The following is a 20,895-nucleotide window of genomic DNA, read 5'->3' as shown; positions in this document are numbered from 1 at the left end:
AAACGTATGGAAGTCTTATGTCTATTTGTGACTAAACATTCTCCTCTATGTCTTGAGTAGCAACTTATTCTTTTCACAATATTGTCATTACAAATGTCATTTCATAACACACTTTCGTAAGATCATTTCTTCTGGAAAATCTCTGAAATAGATATTACTAACATCTTATCCTCTTTTTGGGGTCAACATTCAACTCATTATGTTACAGATCTTCAGAACCCTGAGAACATTTTATAATAGGTTTAGTAAACTGAAAAGGGGCTTGGCAGTAAGCATGTTGAACTGTCCTTTCATGTTACCTGTCTTAAAAACAAATTATGTACTTTCTTCATAGGTGTCTTTCTGTCAGCTGCAACACACACACACACACACACACACACACACACACACACACACACACACACTTGAGAAGCTAATAATTACTGATAATGCACAAAAACAAAATGTAGCACCTTACAAACAAAATTCATACCAGGGGTAGGTGTGTCCGCAACAGACGGTGCATCTGGTTTCTTTGTCAGTGTTACTGCTACTGGAGGTGGAATGTCTTCCTCATTAACAACACGACCAGCTTTTGCCTGCTTCAGCATATCGTTAAGTGTTTTTATTCCCCTGCCAAACCTGGAAGAAAAATAATGTACTGGCTCAGTAACATCTTGACGTCTACACACTACACCATTCATTTAGAACCAACTTTAGAACCTCTTTCTGTATACATTGTAAGGGGGGAGAAGAAGAAGAAGATGCACCAAGAAGGAATTATCTGAAAGGGGATGGAAATCAGTAGATGTTACGATATACATGCAAAGACAAACAAACGATTAGATTTCAGAAAAATGACTGATATATTCAAGAGAATGAGCTTCACAAATTGCGCAAGTCAATAACACTTTGGACCACCTTTTGCCCTTATAAAACCAGTATTTCGTCTTGGCAATGATTTATAAAGTTTTTGGATGTCCACCTGAGAGAGATTGTGCCAAATTCTGTCCAATCGATGTGTTAGATCACCAAAAGCCCAAGATGGTCGAAGGACCCTGCCCATAATGCTCCAAACATTCTCAATTGGGGAGAGACGTGGTGACATTGTGCAGGACAGGTTTTGGCAAGCACGAAGACAAGCAGTAGAAGCTCTCACCGTTTGGGAGTGGGCATCATCTTGCTGAAACGTAAGCCCGGGATGGGCTTGCCACGAAGGGCAACAAAACGCGGCATAGAATATCATCAGCATAACACTGCGCTGTAAGGATGCCGCAAATGAAAACCAAAGTGACCCTTCTATGGGAAGAAATGACATCCCAGAGCATCACATCTGGTTTTGGTGCTGTGTGGCAGGCGACAGTCAGCTTGGTATCCGATCTCTGTCTGGAGTATCTACACCCTATTCCTCACTGGTCATTGGGGATCAAATTCACAGTGGCACTCATTATCTACCACAATTCTATTCCAGGCAGTGGGATTCCGGGCTGAAGATGTGTCTGGAGAAGCCCCAACATTGGTAGGATATCAACGTGACTGTCACCCACCACATGGTCCAACAACCAGGAGTGATGGGTCTGTGGAGCCTTTTGTTTTCACAGCAGGACCCTTTCGGTTGTCATCCGTGGCACCCTTACAGTACAACAGTATGTCAGCAATATTCTAAGCCTCATTTTACTGTCATTCATGGCAAGACATCTTGGGCTTACATTTCAGCAGAATAATGCCCGCCCACACATGGTAAGAGTTTCTACGCTTGTCTTTGTGCTTGTCAAACCCAACCTTGGACAATACAGTTGCCAGATCTCTCTCCAGTTGAGAATGTTTCGAACATTATGGGCAGGGCCCTTCAAACATCTTGGGGTTTTGATGAATTAACGCACAAGTTGGACAGAATTTGGCACAATATCCCTCAGGAGGACATCCACTAACTCTATCAATCAACACAAAACTGAATAACTGCATAAGGGCCATAGGTGGACAAATAGGCTTTCGACCTGCTCAATTTGTGAAGCTCTTTCTCTTGAACAAATCACCCAATTTTTATCAAGTTCTTATCATTTGTTTGTTTGTACACGTAAATCACATCTAACGATTTCTGTGCCATTTGGATACTTCCTTCGTGATGCATTTTTTTTTCTCTATTTCTATGTATACAGCACTTGTAAAAAGTGATCAAAGTAAAATTCAGGCTGCTCGCTTAAAATGCTACCTGATATTAGATACCATAAGCTATACTAGACATTTGTGTTCTTGAATATATTGATGATGACAGTCAATAGCAACTACCCAGCTGACTGGATTGCTAAGCATCACATTGATTAACAGGAAGCTCGGGAAGACAGAGATGATAAAATATGATGTTGTTGTGGTCTTCAGTCCTGAGACTGGTTTGATGCAGCCCTCCATGCTACTCTATCGTGTGCAAGCTTCTTCATCTCCCAGTACCTACTGCAGCCTACATCCTTCTGAATCTGCTTAGTGTATTCATCTCTTGGTCTCCCTCTACGATTTTTACCCTCCACGCTGCCATCCAGCACTAAATTGGTGACCCCCCCCCCCCCCCCCCCCCCCCATCTATCAGAACATGTCCTACCAACCAATCCCTTCTTCTAGTCAAGTTGTGCCACAAGCTCCTCTTCTCCCCAATCCTATTCAGTACTTCCTCATTAGTTATGTGATCTACCCATCTAATCTTAAGCATTCTTCCGTAGCACCACATTTCGAAAGCTTCTATTCTCTTCTTGTCCTAACTATTTATCATCCACGTTTCACTTCCATACACGGCTACACTCCATACAAATACTTTCAGAAACAACTTCCTGACACTTAAATCTAAACTCGATGTTAACAAATTTCTCTTCAGAAATGCTTTCGTTGGCATTTCCAGTCTACATTTTATATCCTCTCTACTTCCACGATCATCAGTTACTTTGCTCCCCAAATAGCAAAACTCCTTTACTACTATAAGTGTCTCATTTCCTAATCTAATTCCTCCAGCACCACCCGATTTAATTTGATTACATCCTTGTTTTGCTTTTGTTGATGTTCATCTTATACCCTCCTTTCAAGACACTCTCCATTCCGTTCAACTGCTCTTCCAAGTCCTTTGCTGTCTCTGACAGAATTACAATGTCATCAGCGAACCTCGAAGTTTTTATTTCTTCTCCATGGATGTTAATACCTACGCCGAATTTTTCTTTTGTTTCCTCCATTGCTTGCTCAATATAGAGATTGAATAACATCGGGGAGAGGCTACAACCCTGTCTTACTCCCTTCCCAACAACTGCTTTCCTTTCATGTCCCTCGACTCTTGTAACTGCCATCTGGTTTCTCTACAAATTGTAAATAGCTTTTCGCTCGCTGTCTTTTAAGCCTGCCACCTTCAGAATTTGAAAGAGAGTATTCCAGTCAACATGGTCAAAAGCTTTCTCTAAGTCTACAAATGCTAGAAATGTAGGTTTGCCGTTTCTTAATCTAGCTTCTAAGATAAGTCGTAGGGTCAGTATTGCCTCCCGTGTTCCAACATTTCTACGGAATCCAAACTGATCTTCCCCGAGGTTGGCTTCTACTACTTTTTCCATTCTTCTGTAAAGAATTCGCGTTAGTATTTTGCAGCTGTGACTTATTAAACTGATAGTTCGGTAATTTTCACATCTGTCAACACCTGCTTTCTTTGGGATTGGAATTATTATACCCTTCTTGAAGTCTGAGTGTATTTCGCCTGTCTCATACATCTTGCTCACCAGATGGTAGAGTTTTGTCAGGACTGGCTCTCCCAAGGTTGTCAGCAGTTCTAATGGAATGTTGTCTACTCCCGGGGCCTTGTTTCAACTTAGGTCTTTCAGTGCTCTGTCAAACTCTTCACGCAGTATCATATCTCCCAATTCATCTTCATCTACGTCCTCTTCCATTTCCATAATATTGTCCTCAAGTACGTCGCCCTTGTATAGACCCTTTATATACTCCTTCCACCTTTCTGCTTTCACTTCTTTGCTTAGAACTGGGTTTCCATCTGAGCTCTTGATATTCACACAAGTGGTTCTCTTTTCTCCAAAGGTCTCTTTAATTTTCCTGTAGGCAGTATCTATCTTACCACTAGTGAGATAAGCCTCTACATCCTTACATTTGTCCTCTAGCCATGCCTGCTTAGCCATTTTGCACTTCCCGTTAATCTCATTTTTGAGACGTTTGAATTCGTTTTTGCCTGCTTCATTTACTGCATTTTTATATTTTCTCCTTTCATCAATTAAATTCAATATTTCTTCTGTTACTCAAGGATTTCTACTAACCATCGTCTTTTTACCTACTTGATCCCCTGCTGCCTTCACTACTTCATCCCTCAAAGCTACCCATTCTTCTTCTAGTGTATTTCTGTCCCCCATTCCTGTCAATTGTTCCCTTATGGTCTCCCTGAAACTCTGTACAACCTCTGGTTCTTTCATTTTCTCCAGTTCCCATCCCCTTAAATTCCCACCTTTTTGCAGTTTCTTCAGTTTTAATCTACAGTTCATAACCAATAGATTGTGGTCAGAGTCCACATCTGCCCCTGGAAATGTCTTACAATTTAAAACCTGGTTCCTAAATCTCTGTCATACCATTCTATAATCAGTCTGAAACCTGTCAGTATCTCCAGGCTTCTTCCATGTATACAACCTTCTTTTATGATTCTCGAACCAAGTGTTAGCTATGATTAAGTTGTGCTCTGTGCAAAATTCTACCAGACTGCTTCCTCTTTCATTTCTTAGCCCCAATCCATATTAACCTACTACGTTTCCTTCTCTCCCTTTTCCTACTGACGAATTCCAGTCACCCATGACTATTAAATTTTCGTCTCCCTTCACTATCTGAATAATTTATTTTATTTCATCATACATTTCTTCAATTTCTTCGTCATCTGCAGAGCTAGTCGGCATATAAACTTGTACTACTGTGGTAGGTGTGGGCTTCTTATCTATCTTGGCCACAGTAATGCGTTCACTATGCTGTTTGTAGTAGCTTACCCGCATTCCTATTTTCCTATTCATTATTAAACCTACTCCTGCATTACCCCTATTTGATTTTGCGTTTATAACCCTGTATTCACCTGATCAAAAGTCTCGTTCCTCCTGCCACCAAACTTCACTAATTCCCACTATATGTAACTTTAACCTATCCATTTCCCTTTTTAAATTTTCTAACCTATCTGCCCTATTAAGGGATCTGACATTCCACGCTCCGATCCGTAGAACGCCAGTTTTCTTTCTCCTGGTACGCCAGTTTTCTTTCTCCTGGAACGCCAGTTTTCTTTCTCCTGATAATGACATCCTCTTGAGTAGTCCCCGCCCGAAGATCCGAATGGGGGACTTTTTTACCTCTGGAATATTTTACCCAAGAGGATGCCATCATCATTTAAGCATACAGTAAAGCTGCATGCCCTCGGGAAAAATTACGGCTGTAGTTTCCCCTTGCTTTCAGCCGTTCGCAGTACCAGCACAGCAAGGCCGTTTTGGTTAGTGTTATAAGGCCAGATCAGTCAGTCATCCAGACTGTTGCCCCTGCAACTACTGAAAAGGCTGCTGCCCCTCTTCAGGAACCACACGTTTGTCTGGCCTCTCAACAGATACCTCTCCATTGTGGTTGCACCTACGGTACGGCTATCTGTATCGCTGAGACACGCACGCCTCCCCACCAGCAGCAAGGTCCATGGTTCATATGTTACACTGAGCAAAACAGTTGGTCTACATCATACATAGCACATGTAAAACAAGTACTGACATAAAATTGTTGAGACTAACATTCATATTCCTGCCACTGATGCAATCAATGGTAATATTTACTTCGACTGTATTTTGTTTAACAGGCAATTATGTGATATATTTAATGTTTTCTTCCACAATGACTTGGTTCTTGTTATCTTTTTACTTCATGTGAGGAGATGCTGTGTCCATTTCAACAATAATTTATTCTTAATTGTTTTTTGGGATGACTGTAAAGCTTATCACAAAATTAATGTCTTGTTAATTAACTTTGTTGAGCAAAATGTAATACAAATGGAAAAATATGTATCAGCAAAACTAATGGGCATGCATTTTACATCATAGCAATGTTTTTTAAAAAGTCAGAGTTAATTATTCAGAGTTAGCTGTCTTTTCTCAAATTGAGCCTGCTATTTGAAAGAAAATTGTAATGGTTCATTATACCTGGCAACCAAAGATAAGGCAAAAAAAATGAAGAATCAGGGAAATAAGGTTTTGTAAATAACAGCCTTGAATCAAAAAACCAAAAGCATGATTGAAGTTGATGTGTTTCAAGGAACAGTCATATTTTCAGTAGCAGTTGGTATTCAGAAGTTCCTCACATCCATTCCTGCATTGTATTTTTCTAAGTTTCAAGGTAAACAAACATCACTTCTGTTAATGAGTGACACCAACGCTGACACTACAGTTGCTGGTTCCTGCTGCTATGTACTGTTGTTGCAAGAAAGAATGCAGTTTTTCACCATTCAGTAGTGGACTGATGCTGTCACTATCGCCGCTGTGGCAGCAGATAATGCTAACACCAACGCAAGGTGACTGTGAGGTGAACAAGATCAAAACACCCGTGAATGAGTTTGAGAGACTTTATCAGTGAAAGAATTGCAAGAAGAGACAGATTTAACTATTTCTTTGGTAAAATTTTGTAGTGTAAGTAACAATAAAAATGATCAGAAATGATGAAAAAATTGATACCATGTTGCAGCTGAGTGAAGTGATAACTGATAGGAATTTGAAACTCCAAAGAAACATGTGAACTGGAACAGTCACATGATTACTGAACTGAAAGAAAGATTTCAACAATATCCAGCAAGGGAATGGAAAGAGTACACTGAGAACTTGTAAATTTTGTACACAGAACAGTGCATACTGGGACAAGGTTGCAGGAAATTACTAGGGAGAAGGCAGAAATGGCTGTCTACAAACACGTTAAATGTATTGAAAGGACTGCTTGTACAGACAATGGTGTTAGAGGCTGTAGGACCCACACCACTGATTTGAAGGAGAATTTGAAAACAAGGAAGAATTATAAAAGGAAGTAATGCGCCCTTACACAGAACGATAGGGAATGTGAACAAATGGTGGAAATAATTTTGTCTACAGAATGGAGATCATCTATTGAATAACTTTCCATGTTTCTAGCCTGAGGGGGAAATACAAATATTTGAAGATGCTTTTCCACCAACATGGAACAATAAAAAGAAAATCACATTTGTAAGAGGGCACCTACAGACCAAAGCTGGAGAATGGAGAATCCTTATGTGAAGGAATTCCGAAATTGGAAAGATTTTGAGAAACAGTTAGTCTGAGGGAGAACAACACAAGCTAACCCTATGAGTTACTGACCCAAGACCATGCAGCTCTAAATGAGATAGGTTCCAAAAGTATTTTGAATGGAACCTAACATGGGTATAGTTCTTAGATGAAGCAGTAAAGCAGTAAGTAAAGAGCCACCTGATGACAGTATTAATCAGTGGGATGCCAACCTTTGTGCAGGAGAAAATGATTGGGACGGAATGACCAAGAGTTCAATTTGAAGTTAACGGAACAATTGGACATCTTTAATACAGATCATGAAGAAGACAGGTGGTGAAAGAACAGTCATAATTCACAAGAGGAGACCAAACCCTACAACAGGCAGATAGTAAGAGAAATAAGTCTTTACTGGATTTAAATAGTGATAAAAAGTACAATAGTATCGAAGGAAATTGGCGGAGATCCAAAATTTGAAAAAATTTGGGTGAAGGTCACGGTTAAAGCAGGCTCAAACATGGTAATTGGATGTCTCTATAGGCCCCCTGGCTCAGCAGCTGTTGTGGCAGAGCACCTGAAGGAAAATTTAGAAAATATTTCGAGTAGATTTCCCAACCATGTTATAGTTCTGGGTGGAGATTTTAATTTGCCGGATATAGACCGGAAGACTCAAACGTTTATAACTGGTGGCAGGGACAAAGAATCCAGTGCAATTTTTTTAAGCGCATCATCTGAAAACTACCTTGAGCAGTTAAACCGAGAACCGACTCATGGCGATAACATATTAGACCTTCTGGTGACAAACAGACCAGAACTATTTGAAACAGTTAACGCAGAACAGGGTATCAGTGATCATAAAGCGGTTACTGCATCGATGATTTCACCCGTAAATAGAAATATTGAAAAAGGTAGGAAGATTTTTCTGTTTAGCAAAAGTGACAAAAAGCAAATTTCAGAGTACTTGACGGCTCAACACAAAAGTTTTGTCTCTAGTACAGATAGTGTTGAGGATCAGTGGACAAAGTTCAAAACCATTGTAAAATATGCATTAGATAAGTATGTGCCAAGCAAGATTGTAAGAGATGGAAAAGAGCCACCATGGTACAACAACCGAGTTAGAAAACTGTAAAGTTCTATGTACCAACTTGGCATAAAACCCTAAGAAATTTTGGTCTTATGTCAAAGCGATAGGTGGATCAAAACAAAATGTCCAGACACTCTGTGACCAAAATGGTACTGAAACAGAGGATGACAGACTAAAGGCCGAAATACTAAATGTCTTTTTCCAAAGCTGTTTCACAGAGGAAGACTGCACTTTAGTTACTTCTCTAGATTGTCGCACAGATGACAAACTGGTAGATATCGAAATAGACGACAGAGGGATAGAAAAACAATTAAAATTGCTCAAAAGAGGAAAGGTCGCTGGACCTGATGGGTTAACAGTTCAACTTGCCCCCCTTGTTGCAGTGGTGTACCGTAGGTCTCTAGGAGAGCGTAGCATTTCAAAAGATTGGAAAAGGGCACAGGTCATCCCCGTTTCCAAGAAGGGATGTCGAACAGATGTGCAGAACTATAGACCTATATCGCTAACGTCGATCAGTTGTAGAATTTTGGAACATGTATTATGTTCGAGTGTAATGACTCTTCTGGAGACCAGAAATCTACTCTGTATGAATCAGCATGGGTTTCGAAAGAGACGATCGTGTGAAACCCAGCTCGCACTATTCGTCCACGAGACGCAGAGGGCCATAGACACGGGTTCCCAGGTAGATGCTGTGTTTCTCGACTTCTACAAGGCGTTCGATACAGTTCCCCACAGCCGTTTAATGAACAAAGTAAGAGCATATGGGCTATAAGACCAATTGGGTGATTGGACTGAAGAGTTCATAGATAACAGAACACAGCATGTCATTCTCAATGGAGAGAAGTCTTCTGCAGTAAGAGTGATTTCAGGTTGCTGCAGGGGAGTGTCGTAGGACCGTTGCTATTCACAATACATATAAATGACTTGTGGATAACATCAGAAGTTCATTGAGGCTTTTTGCAGATGATGCTGTAGTATATCGAGAGGTTGTAACAATGGAAAATTGTACTGAAATGCAGGAGGATCTGCAACGAATTGACGCATGGTGCAGGGAATGGCAATTGAATCTCAATGTAGACAAGTGTAACGTGCCGCGAATACATAGAAAGGAAGACCCTTTATCATTTAGCTACAATATAGCAGGTCAGCAACAGGAAGCAGTTAATTCCATAAATTATCTGGGAGTAGGCATTATGAGTGATTTAAAATGAAATGACCATATAAAATTAATCGGCAGTAAAGCAGAGGCCAGACTCAAGATTCACTGGAAGAATCCTAAGGAATTGCAGTCCGAAAACAAAGGAATTAGGTTACAGTACACTTGTTTGCCCACTGCTTGAATACTGCTCACCAGTGTGGGATCCGCACCAGATAGGGTTGATACAAGAGATAGGGAGGATCCAACAGTGAGCAGCGCGCTTCATTACAGGATCATTTAGTAATTGCGAAAGCGTTACGAAGATTATAGATAAACTCCAGTGGAAGACTCTGCAAGAGAGACCCTCAGTAGCTCAGTACGGGCTTTAGTTGAAGTTTCGAGAACATACCTTCACCGAGGAGTCAAGCAGTATATTGCTTCTTCCTACGTATATCTCGTGAAGAGACCATGATGATAAAATCAGAGAGATTAGAGCCCACACAGACGCATAACGACAATCTGTCTTTCCATGAACAATGCGAGACTGGAATAGAAGGGAGAACCGATAGAGGTACTCAAGGTACCCTACGCCACACACAGTCAGGTGGCTTGCGGAGTGTGGATGTAAACTAATGAGTCGTACAGGTTCAAATATACAGGGAGAAGAATAAATGGGAAAAGATCTTACTAAGGGGAAACATGTACAGATAGAATTGTTGATGCTTAGGATACAGAAAACTCTTTGGAAACCAAGGAAGGGGTACCCCACAGGACCACATGGTGTAAAGCAAAACTGATGTGTACAGAAGAGCAGACACCACACACATAAATATATGCATCTTGACGGCAGTTAAAGATCATTCAGTGCAGATGAACTCTCTGTCTGATCTCCTGCGGAAATCTGCATGAGGTCTCAAGCAACAAGGGTGATCAACAGACGGTGATCAGTTGAGATTTGGATTGGATGGAATGCGAGCTCAGACAGCCAAAACAGTCAAGGTGAACACTCAAGTAAAGTGAGAAATCTGGGTTCGAGTCCTGGTGTAGTACCAACTTTTACTTCCTTATTTCAATGCCCGATTGTGCTTATTGTTGGAATTTCAACTTCTTCTTGTATATATACAGCTGAGCATCAAAAACAAATGGCGTCTGTTCTTTTGGACTCCACACATAAATATAATGGAAATTACTGGATGGAACAATATGTAAAATAAGGAAAAGGCAACAACTCACCTATAGTGCTCTGATGTGTTGCATACAGCAATACGTCAACAGAAAATAGTATTCACACTAGCCTTCAAGCTCTTGCTCTTCTTGCAGCTAAAGTACATACAACCACACTAACGCCTGAACACATACTCCCACACTAGAAAAAGGGCAAGACCTCTGAAGCTAGTGTGAATACTGCTTTTTGTTAGGTGTTTATATGTGACATGCATGAAAGATTGCCTTTCTCTTATTTTGCATACTGAAAATCAAATGAAGATGTTTCCAAAGATCAGTGAACAGAGAAGCCTCATAGAAACTGTCAAAAAATGAAATACAAAACCTTTTGTACACTTATTTCAACACAGAAGGTTTTTAATAAATATTCTGGAAGGAAACATTTAGAATGAAAACCAAGGGGAGGCCAAGAAAGAAAGTAGTCGAAAATGTACTAGAAGTAACAAAGTGCCAAAATTAATTTGGAAACGAAAGGGACTGCGTAAAATAGAGAAGAGTGGTCGCAGTGACACATCTTAGATTTTAGACAATGCAATGATGATGATGATGATGATATAGTTGAGGAACTGAGCAATGATATTTACAATTACAGACTGCAAGCCCTGTGTGCTGGAAAATTACCCACAAAGAAAGGATATTTGCACCACTTATCAAGACCTGACTGGATATCCGTGCACCTTTTTCATACAGCATTTCATTATAGATAACTGCTTTGTCTGCAAAGAGATACAGGTTAACATTAATATTGTTAGAAAGACTATTAATACCCAACACGAACAGGAAGGGTCCAATATGCTTCCTTCGGGGATGTCTGAAGTTACTCCTACATCTCTCAACAACTGTGCATTCAAGATGACACGCTTTATCCTCAAACAAGTTACAATCCTCAAACACGCTTGTTACCCCATATCATTGTACTTCCATAAATAAGTCTTGGTGTGGTAGTTTGTCCAATGCTGTTGGATGTCAACAAATACTTCCTTTCCTTCTTGCCCTGTTCCATGGTTTCTAGGTTGCCATTTGAAAAAAGTAAGAGGTGGGTTCCTGTGACCAACATTTTCAGAATCTGGGTAGGTTGGCATGGAAGAGGTCATACTCTTCAAGATCTCATTACAATGGAGCTGGGATTATAAGTTTCCGCAGCAGATGTTTCTCAATGGTATTAGGCAGTAAACTGCTACCCTTGGTGCAGATGGGTGTGACCAACACTTTTGTTCCCAACTCCTGGGCACAGATTTTTGTTCAAAGGATCTACAATAGTGTTAAAAGAGGGGTTAGCTCTGGCTCGAATTCAGCATGGAATCTGAACAGCATTCCATAGGACCTAAGAGCTTTGTTCAATTTTAGCTGTTTCTTAATGCCACTGACACTGATACCTAGACCAGTCATTTTTGCATTGGTATGAGAAGTAAATGGGGCAGTCCACCTGCATCTTTTTTGGTAAAGGAACAATTGAAAAGTGAGTTTGGAACAATTGGAAAGTGAGTTCAGCAACTTTTGCTTTGCTACCCTCAATTACTGTTTCTGTGTCATCCACGAGTGCTTGGACACTAACTTTGGTACTTATGGCAGCTTTTGCATAATAGTAAAAATTCTTTGGGTTTTGTGAGAGGTATTCCAATAAGATTCTGCTATAACAGTCATTAAAGGCTTCAAGGATTCGCCTTCTGACAAACAAACATGTTTCATTTAGCACCTCTCTACCTGTAGCCTTTACCTATTTTGTGCAGTAGTCACTGTTCCACACACTCTTCTTTACGGAGACTGTATTCCATGGTGTCTCACTACCTTCATGAACTCTTCATCTAAGTACATATCTAGCCAGTGCTTCGTCAACTATTCTTCCAAAGTTTACCCACAGTTCCTCTACAGCTAAATTCAGAGTCTCTATTTGCTGTCGAACACATGTAGTGGAGAATAGGCTTTACATTGATGACACAATAGCAATCACCATATTTATTAACGTCCACATTACATGTACAAATTATTTGTCCTACATTGACCAGTTGCATATAATTCCAATCCTAATCTTAAAGCTCAGTTCTACACTACAATGATCGAAGAATTCTCTTACAGTGTGGAATGGATTTTCTATTAACCAGTTATACAACTTACTTTTGAAATTATTGAGAGGCGTAGTGAGTGCAAATGGCGACAGTTTATTACAAAAATTCAAACTGTTAACTTTGTGGGAGTTGCCTGTTCTTGTCGGCCTATGCCCAGGAATGTCAATACTCTCTTTCATTTCTGGTGTCATGACTAATCAAACTCTTTTCAGCATATACCAATGATGCATAGATATAGAGATTTATCTTTGTCAATATTCTGATCTTGCTGAATAAAGGACGGTGGTGTTCCTATGGATCAATCTTTCACATTATTTGTAGCATGTTTTTCTGACTGAGTGGTTCATTACCAACATTATACAAATGACCCCAAAGTACCAGTGCATAAGATATGCAAGACTGAAAAGGTTCAAAGTAAGCTGTTTATTTATTATTCACTAGATCAGCTAATTTCCATATAAAGTAGGACATCCATGATATCTTCTATATATCTACATATATACTCTGCTAGCCACCAAGCGGTGTGTGGCGGAGGGCACAATTCACGCCAAAGTCATATCCCCCCCCCCCCCCCCCGTTCCACACGCGGATCGCGCGGGGGGAAAAAAGACTGTCTGAATGTCTCAGTACGAGCTCTAATTTCCCTTATCTTTGAATGGTGATCATTGCGTGATTCGAAAGTTGGTGGTAATAATATATGCTCTACATCCTCGGTGACCATCGGGTTTCGAAATTTGGTGAGCAGCCCCTTCTGTTTAGCGTGCCGTCTATCTGCAAGTGCGTTCCACTTCAAACTTTCTATGAGATTTGTAACGCTCTCGCGATGGCTAAATGTACCAGTCACGAATCTTGCCGCTCTTCTTTGGACCTTCTCAATCTCTTGAATCAGACCCAACTGTTAAGGGTCCCACACAGATGAACAATACTCCAAGACTGGACAAACTAACGTATTGTAAGCTATTTCCTTTGTTGAAGGACTGCATCACTTCAGGATTCTACCAATAAACTGCAATCTAGAGTTCGCCTTACCTGTTACTTGTGTAATCTGAGCATTCCATTTGAGATCATTTCGAATAGTCACACCCAGATACTTGACAGATGTTACCGCTTACCAAGACTGGGCATTTATTTTGAACTCATACATTAATGGGGTTTCTGCCTTATTATACACAGTAGGTTACACTTAGTAATATTGAGAGATAACTGCCAGTCATTACACCACGCATTCATTTTCTGCAAATCCTCATTGAATTGTTCACAACTTTTGTGTGATACTACTTCCCTGTACACTACAGCATCATCTGCAAATAGTCTAATGCTGCTGTCAATACCATCAACCAGTTGTTTATGTAAGTCGTAAAAAGCAACGGACCTATTATGCTGCCCTGAGGCACACCTGAAGTTACGCTTGTTTCTGTTGAAGTCACCTCATTCAGGACAACGTACTGCTCCCTGTCTGTCAGAAAACTTTCTATCCAATCGCATATGTCATCGGATAGGCCATAAGTGCGCACTTATTGGAGCAAGTGACAGTGTGGAACTGAGTAGAACGCCTTTCAAAAGTCAAGAAATATGGCATCAAACTGGGAGCCAGTATATAGAGCCTGTTGTATATCATTCACAAAGAGGGCCAGCTGTGTCTTATATCACTACCGTTTCCTAAAACTGTGCTGGTTTCTGCAGATAAGTTTCTCAAAGTCTACAAAGGTCATTATGTCTGAACACAAAATATGTTCCATTATTCTACAACAAATCGATGTCAGTGAAATTGGCAGGTAATTATGTGCATCCGATTTTCTACCCTTTGTACAGATTGCTACGACCTGAGCCTTCTTCCAGTCCCGTGGAACTTTCTGCTTTTTGCAGACATTGTTAATATGGGTTTGCCAGTTTAGCTCAGTACCAATACATATTCCAAGCAAGTTTTACAGATTTCAATTCTACGCAGATGACGTATGTTCTCTAGATTACACAGTACTTTGTTAGATAAGAACCAGTTAAGTGTTAAGAAGAGAGCATCCTGCGATTTCTGGTATTACCTTAAAATATCTCGATCCGTGATGAATAAAGTTGTACCACCTGCAGGGCAATAGCTGACTTAAGCCCAACATAATGCGACAAATTGTTAACGGCAACTATGAAGAAGATGGTCCAAGGACAGAGCCTTGAGGCACACCAGATGTGACTTACTTTAATGAAAAATGCCTGCTTTGAATTGACACAAACTGTCTCCTGTTGTTTAGACAAGAATTAATCACTTCTAATGTTGTATTATTCATTTCATAATACTGTATTTTGACTAGTAAGATGTTAAAGGGGACACAGTCAAATGCCTTACTCAAATCACATAGCTCAAGAGAGACCATATTGTTATTTTCAAATGCAGTTCATATTTGATTAATAGTTTAAAGGACTGCAGAAGTGGTATCCTTTCCTTGTTGAAAACCACACTCTATATTACAAAGAAGGTCACACTTTTCGAAGTGGTTACTCAGCTGTATGTAAAAAATTATTTCAAATATATTAGAGAAGATAGTAAAAAAAAGACAGAGGTCTGTAGTTATCAGGGAGATGCTTTTCCCCATTTTTGTACATTTGTATATACATATAACTTTTGAAACTCTGAGCTAGTCAGGAAAAACTCCAAATTCTAGGCTTTTATTCAAAATTCTAGGCTTTTATTCACAACAAAAGTAAGCACTTCGCAAATACAGTGTATTGTCCATTTTACTGTGTACTTAGATAGTCACTAGCAGTCCACACTTTTTGAGCTTGCAAATTTTGAGACAGCATTTCCTTTATCTGGAGGTGTGACAAGATCCCACTAGTAGGATTCAAGCCAGATTCAAGCCCTCTAGGAAGCTGATCATCAAGTATATCATTTGCTGGTGTGTTTGAACGGCTGATTTTTTTTTATCTTAATTTGTTTACTGCATTAGTACAGTATCTACTGAGCTCTTTTGAGTAAAGGGGGGGGGGGGGCTGAATTTTGGTCGAAGTGAATTCCTGTGTTATAATATCTCAAGCAGCCTTGCATTTTTTTCCCAATTCCCCTTTGAGATATGATGCTAATGCTTCTTTACCTACTGAGAGATAACTAATTAATAAACAAATCGAACTATACCCACACTGAATGGAACAAAATACATTTGACAACCATTAGTTCACACACTATCCACTCTCAAGTCTTTCCAATGCACTTTCAATTATTGTAGCTAGTTAATGGAGCCTATCTCATTACTGTCTCCCTCCACATATTAGAATATTCTTGATCAGCTCAAATTTGGGTGATATAATAAACTAAAATTTCTTTAGCTCCAAGACATAGATTGTATAAGATAACACACTGTGTTTCCGTCAGACAAAGGATTATTTTGCGTCCTACCTATAAGGAAGATTTCAGTTTCTGCATGGGAAAGGGCTGGTTAATATAAACAGCAATCTCGCTGCAATGCAAAGGTAGGACATCTGTCCCAGATTGAAGAGACATATTTTGTAAAAGAAAACTTGGCTAAGTGGCAGTACAGCACCATAGCACAAATAAGGTTTACAAATATGAGAAGTGAGGAAGACAGACAAAAAGTGGTACACTCCACTAATGAACATGCCCACTCACTCTTAGTTAGAAGTTAGTCTGTCCCTATTAAGGTCATCCTCCATGTGGAAGTTGTAGGCCTTTGGTCAAAGGACAGTCAGGTGAGTGAAGGACAGATTCATAGTGTGTACAAAATGAAGTTACATCACACTGTGAGTACTGACTGCATTTGAGAGAGTGGTCTGAAAATTTTGAGATAATTTTTACTTTAGCAGACATTTTGTGGTGGCTGTTTCACTGGTGTAATGTTCATTGCGGGCTACAATAAGGAAACATGCTTAGCATTATTCACAGAACACCGGCACTATCATTTTACGACAGAATGCAATACCTGGAAACGAAGTCACCACTTGGAGCAGGTCCCAGCATTGCTATTTTCTAGTATAGTGTGGTCAAAGCACGTAGCATGTGGTAGGAAACAGAGAGAGAGAGAGAGAGAGAGAGAGAGAGAGAGAGAGAGAGAGAGAGAGAGAGAGAGACCTACTTAGACACATTGAGTTTATTCTCGGCCTCTCTTTACAGAGAAAGCAGACAATTCTTGCATATTTGTTTCTTGTAAACATATGCATGGTGGTTTCTGCTGTGTTACAAATTCCAGCTCCTCCGTGTAGGTCTTGACTCCACTGTGATGGTAGAGTCAAATTAATGATAATGCAGCTTTTTATTCTTCCTTGTTTCTGTCCAGCAAAGTGAGGTGGAATGTTTTGGTTTCCTCTGAATTTTACCTACAACTTCTACTTTGTTTGTAGAAATTTTTTCTCCAAAAAAGTACACTACTTGCTTTGTTCTCTCGGTTGAAATAGCATGCATAATTTTATATATTAACTTAGCAGTTCAGAGTGATCTATCAAGTGGTACGCTCCATTAGCTATCAGCCTAGGCAGCAGAGGGCACTTGAGGTTTCTTTAATCCATATAAAAACAGTTTCATTAACTGATATCTTACGTCTACTACGTGTATACAAGGAAAAAGGTGAGGGTGACATATATGTTGATTTGCCAAAGTCTTTATTTGCATTTTCGGTGATATGATATGTTCGATAGGCTATGATGTCACGATCAACGAAGCTTTCCAGTCCGGATACATTGGGTACGCCTGTACCACCACGTACAACAGCGACTGTTAACCATCCGTTACCATGGGTAAACGAATCATTGATGTCGATGCTGAAGTTCAGTCTGCAACCACAAAAGACTGCAGGTCCATCCAATAGAGAGCGTGCAGCGACAGATTTGATGGTATTCTTTTTCTTGTCGGCGGCAGATGTGGTCATTTCCACGTCTTCAATTGTTTTGTATATTGTCTGTCTTGCAAAACAATTGAAGACGTGGAAATGACCACATCTGCCTTACAGAAGATACCGTCGCCGTGCAAGACAGACAATATACAAAACAATTGAAGACGTGGAAATGACCACATCTGCCGCCAACAAGAAAAAGAATACCATCAAATCTGTCGCTGCACACTCTCTATTGGATGGACCTGCAGTCTTTTGTGGTTGCAGACTGAACTTCAGCATCGACATCAATGATTCGTTTACCCATGGTAACGGATGGTTAACAGTCGCTGTTGTACGTGGTGGTACAGGCGTACCCAATGTATCCGGACTGGAAAGCTTCGTTGGTCGTGACATCATAGCCTATCGAACATATCATATCACCGAAAATGCAAATAAAGACTTTGGCAAATCAACATATATGTCACCCTCACCTTTTTCCTTGTATACATGTAGTAGACGTAAGATATCAGTTAATGAAACTGTTTTTATATGGATTAAAGGTAAAGGTACTTGTGAATATGTTAAATTTGTAGGAGATTGTACATTGTATTTTCATAAATAAAGTGATCTGTAGCGTAGCTTAAAAATGGACAAGGGTACATCTAGGATCTGTCGACATAGAGTATGCAACAGCATGTTACGTCAGCTCTCTGAGCGCTTGACCTTTGACCCCGCCGATGAGGCGGCGTTACGCAATCTTGGCAGCGCGCCAGCCGCAAGACAGACAATATACAAAACAATTGAAGACGTGGAAATGACCACATCTGCCGCCGACAAGAAAAAGAATACCATAAAATCTGTCGCTGCACACTCTCTATTGGATGGACCAGCAGTCCTTTGTGGTTGCAGACTGAACTTCAGCATCGACATCAATGATTCGTTTACCCATGGTAATGGATGGTTAACAGTCGCTGTTGTACGTGGTGGTACAGGCGTACCCAATGTATCCGGACTGGAAAGCTGCGTTGATCGTGACATCATAGCCTATCGAACATATCATATCACCGAAAATGCAAATAAAGACTTTGGCAAATCAACATATATGTCACCCTCACCTTTTTCCTTGTATACACGTAGTAGACGTAAGATATCAGTTAATGAAACTGTTTTTATATGGATTAAAGGTAAAGGTGGCTGTTTCACTGGTGTAATGTTCATTGCGGGCTACAATAAGGAAACATGCTTAACATTATTCACAGAACACCGGCACTATCATTTTACAACAGAATGCAATACCTGGAAACGAAGTCACCACTTGGAGCAGGTCCCAGCATTGCTATTTTCTAGTATAGTGTGGTCAAAGCACGTAGCATGTGGTAGGAAACAGAGAGAGAGAGAGAGAGAGAGAGAGAGAGAGAGAGAGAGAGAGAGAGAGAGAGAGAGAGAGAGAGAGAGAGAGAGAGACCTACTTAGACACATTGAGTTTATTCTCGGCCTCTCTTTACAGAGAAAGCAGACAATTCTTGCATATTTGTTTCTTGTAAACATATGCATGGTGGTTTCTGCTGTGTTACAAATTCCAGCTCCTCCGTGTAGGTCTTGACTCCACTGTGATGGTAGAGTCAAATTAATGATAATGCAGCTTTTTATTCTTCCTTGTTTCTGTCCAGCAAAGTGAGGTGGAATGTTTTGGTTTCCTCTGAATTTTACCTACAACTTCTACTTTGTTTGTAGAAATTTTTTCTCCAAAAAAGTACACTACTTGCTTTGTTCTCTCGGTTGAAATAGCATGCATAATTTTATATATTAACTTAGCAGTTCAGAGTGATCTATCAAGTGGTACGCTCCATTAGCTATCAGCCTAGGCAGCAGAGGGCACTTGAGGTTTCTTCTCCAATGGATAAATCCTCCTCCATATGCTTGAATGGCACTGGCAAGCTTAATATATTAAATGCTTGCTTGCTTTCTTTTAGATAACCTACTCATTTTTCTGGTAATATTTCTCATTTCAGTAATCTCCTGTTCTTCTCTTTCTCCCTGAAGGTCTTTCATATTTATGACTTACCTACATCACCCTTACTACCTACATAACCCTTACTACAGTTAACTGTGACAATACATTTTAATTTCAACTGGTATGTGCCCCAAGCTATGATCTTTGGTTTGTTTACCTTCTAGCTCTTGAAGATTCTCCTGCTGACTTTGCATTCTTTTCAGCCTCCTGATACATTTTGAGTCTTTCTTCCAGAGTTGTAACCAATGGATTTCCTTCATTTCTTTTAGGTGGCGCTACTGGTGTACTTGGCGGCTTCTCAGCTTCCATCACAGTATCCTCTTCAGCCAAGGTGCCAAGTTCATGCTATGAGAAGGAGACTGTTAAGAATAAACAGATTTACACCAAAAAAAAGTTCAAATGTGTGTGAAATCTTATGGGACTTAACTTCTAAGGTCATCAGTCCCTAAGCTTACACACTACTTAACCTAAATTATACTAAGGACAAACACACACACCCATGCCCAAGGGAGGACTCAAACCTCCGCCGGGACCAGCCGCACGGTCCATGTCTGCAGCGCCTTAGACCGCTCGGCTAAGCTTTACACAAATCACTGTCTTTTGCACATCATATATAAAATACTTTCCATATATGCCTAGAAAACCAAAAAAGTAGAAAAGTAAAAACTCTCTTAAAAATTCAGAATCACAAGAATTCAGTATTATCGATGGCTAAAAAGACATAACTTATTAGTTTTCTAGCAAGGTAGTGAAGCTAATTGTAATATAACATCCAGCAACATACTCAAATCAAAAAGAAATTGCCTTTAACACGACTACTGATGTGGCCTCCTTAAAACAGGAAGTACAGAAAAAAAGTGTTGTTTGAAGAACAGTGCAACTTTATGTGTAGAGGTTTGTTTTCTATTACAGCACTAGCAAAGTGACTGGTTTCTGTAACACCACTACCAAATTTATTAGTGCAATGTACATGAATGCTCATTTATTGCAACACACACAAACCATAACATCTGGTTCACGTTGAACACTAATATGGATCTGTCCAAGCTGAGACTATGTTCAATACACACTACAGCCACTTTTCAGAAGTAAGGGCCACACAGAGAGAAGTCAAATCAGTTGCCAACATCAGTGAGTGATAGTGGTTGCAGTGGCTGCTATCCTTGTGAGCTGCTTACTGTAGACTGCTGATTCCAGACTGGCAGCTGCTCCCTTCAAACTGCTGCTAGCACTAACTCTGCACAAAACACGCCCAGACTGGATACTAACAGCCACTAACTCGCTTGGGCACAAGTTAAATAGCCACGC

General features: G+C 40.1%; 1 protein-coding gene across 2 annotated transcripts in view; it reads right to left on the bottom strand.

The window, feature by feature from the left end:
- Nucleotides 1-20,895, bottom strand: part of LOC124615587 (coiled-coil and C2 domain-containing protein 1-like) — a 129,618-nt gene that overhangs the window by 85,268 nt on the left and 23,455 nt on the right. For both annotated transcript variants that reach the window (XM_047143573.1, XM_047143574.1), the window contains exons 4-5: nucleotides 19,745-19,932; nucleotides 473-621 (exon numbers count right to left, since the gene is read on the bottom strand). In XM_047143573.1, coding sequence (XP_046999529.1) covers nucleotides 473-621; nucleotides 19,745-19,932 — 337 coding nt within the window. The remainder of the gene's footprint in view (nucleotides 1-472; nucleotides 622-19,744; nucleotides 19,933-20,895) is intronic.

The sequence above is a fragment of the Schistocerca americana genome, chromosome 5, assembly GCF_021461395.2.
Source record: "Schistocerca americana isolate TAMUIC-IGC-003095 chromosome 5, iqSchAmer2.1, whole genome shotgun sequence".
Lineage (NCBI taxonomy): Eukaryota > Metazoa > Arthropoda > Insecta > Orthoptera > Acrididae > Schistocerca > Schistocerca americana.
This window is presented reverse-complemented; position numbering and strand designations above follow the sequence as displayed.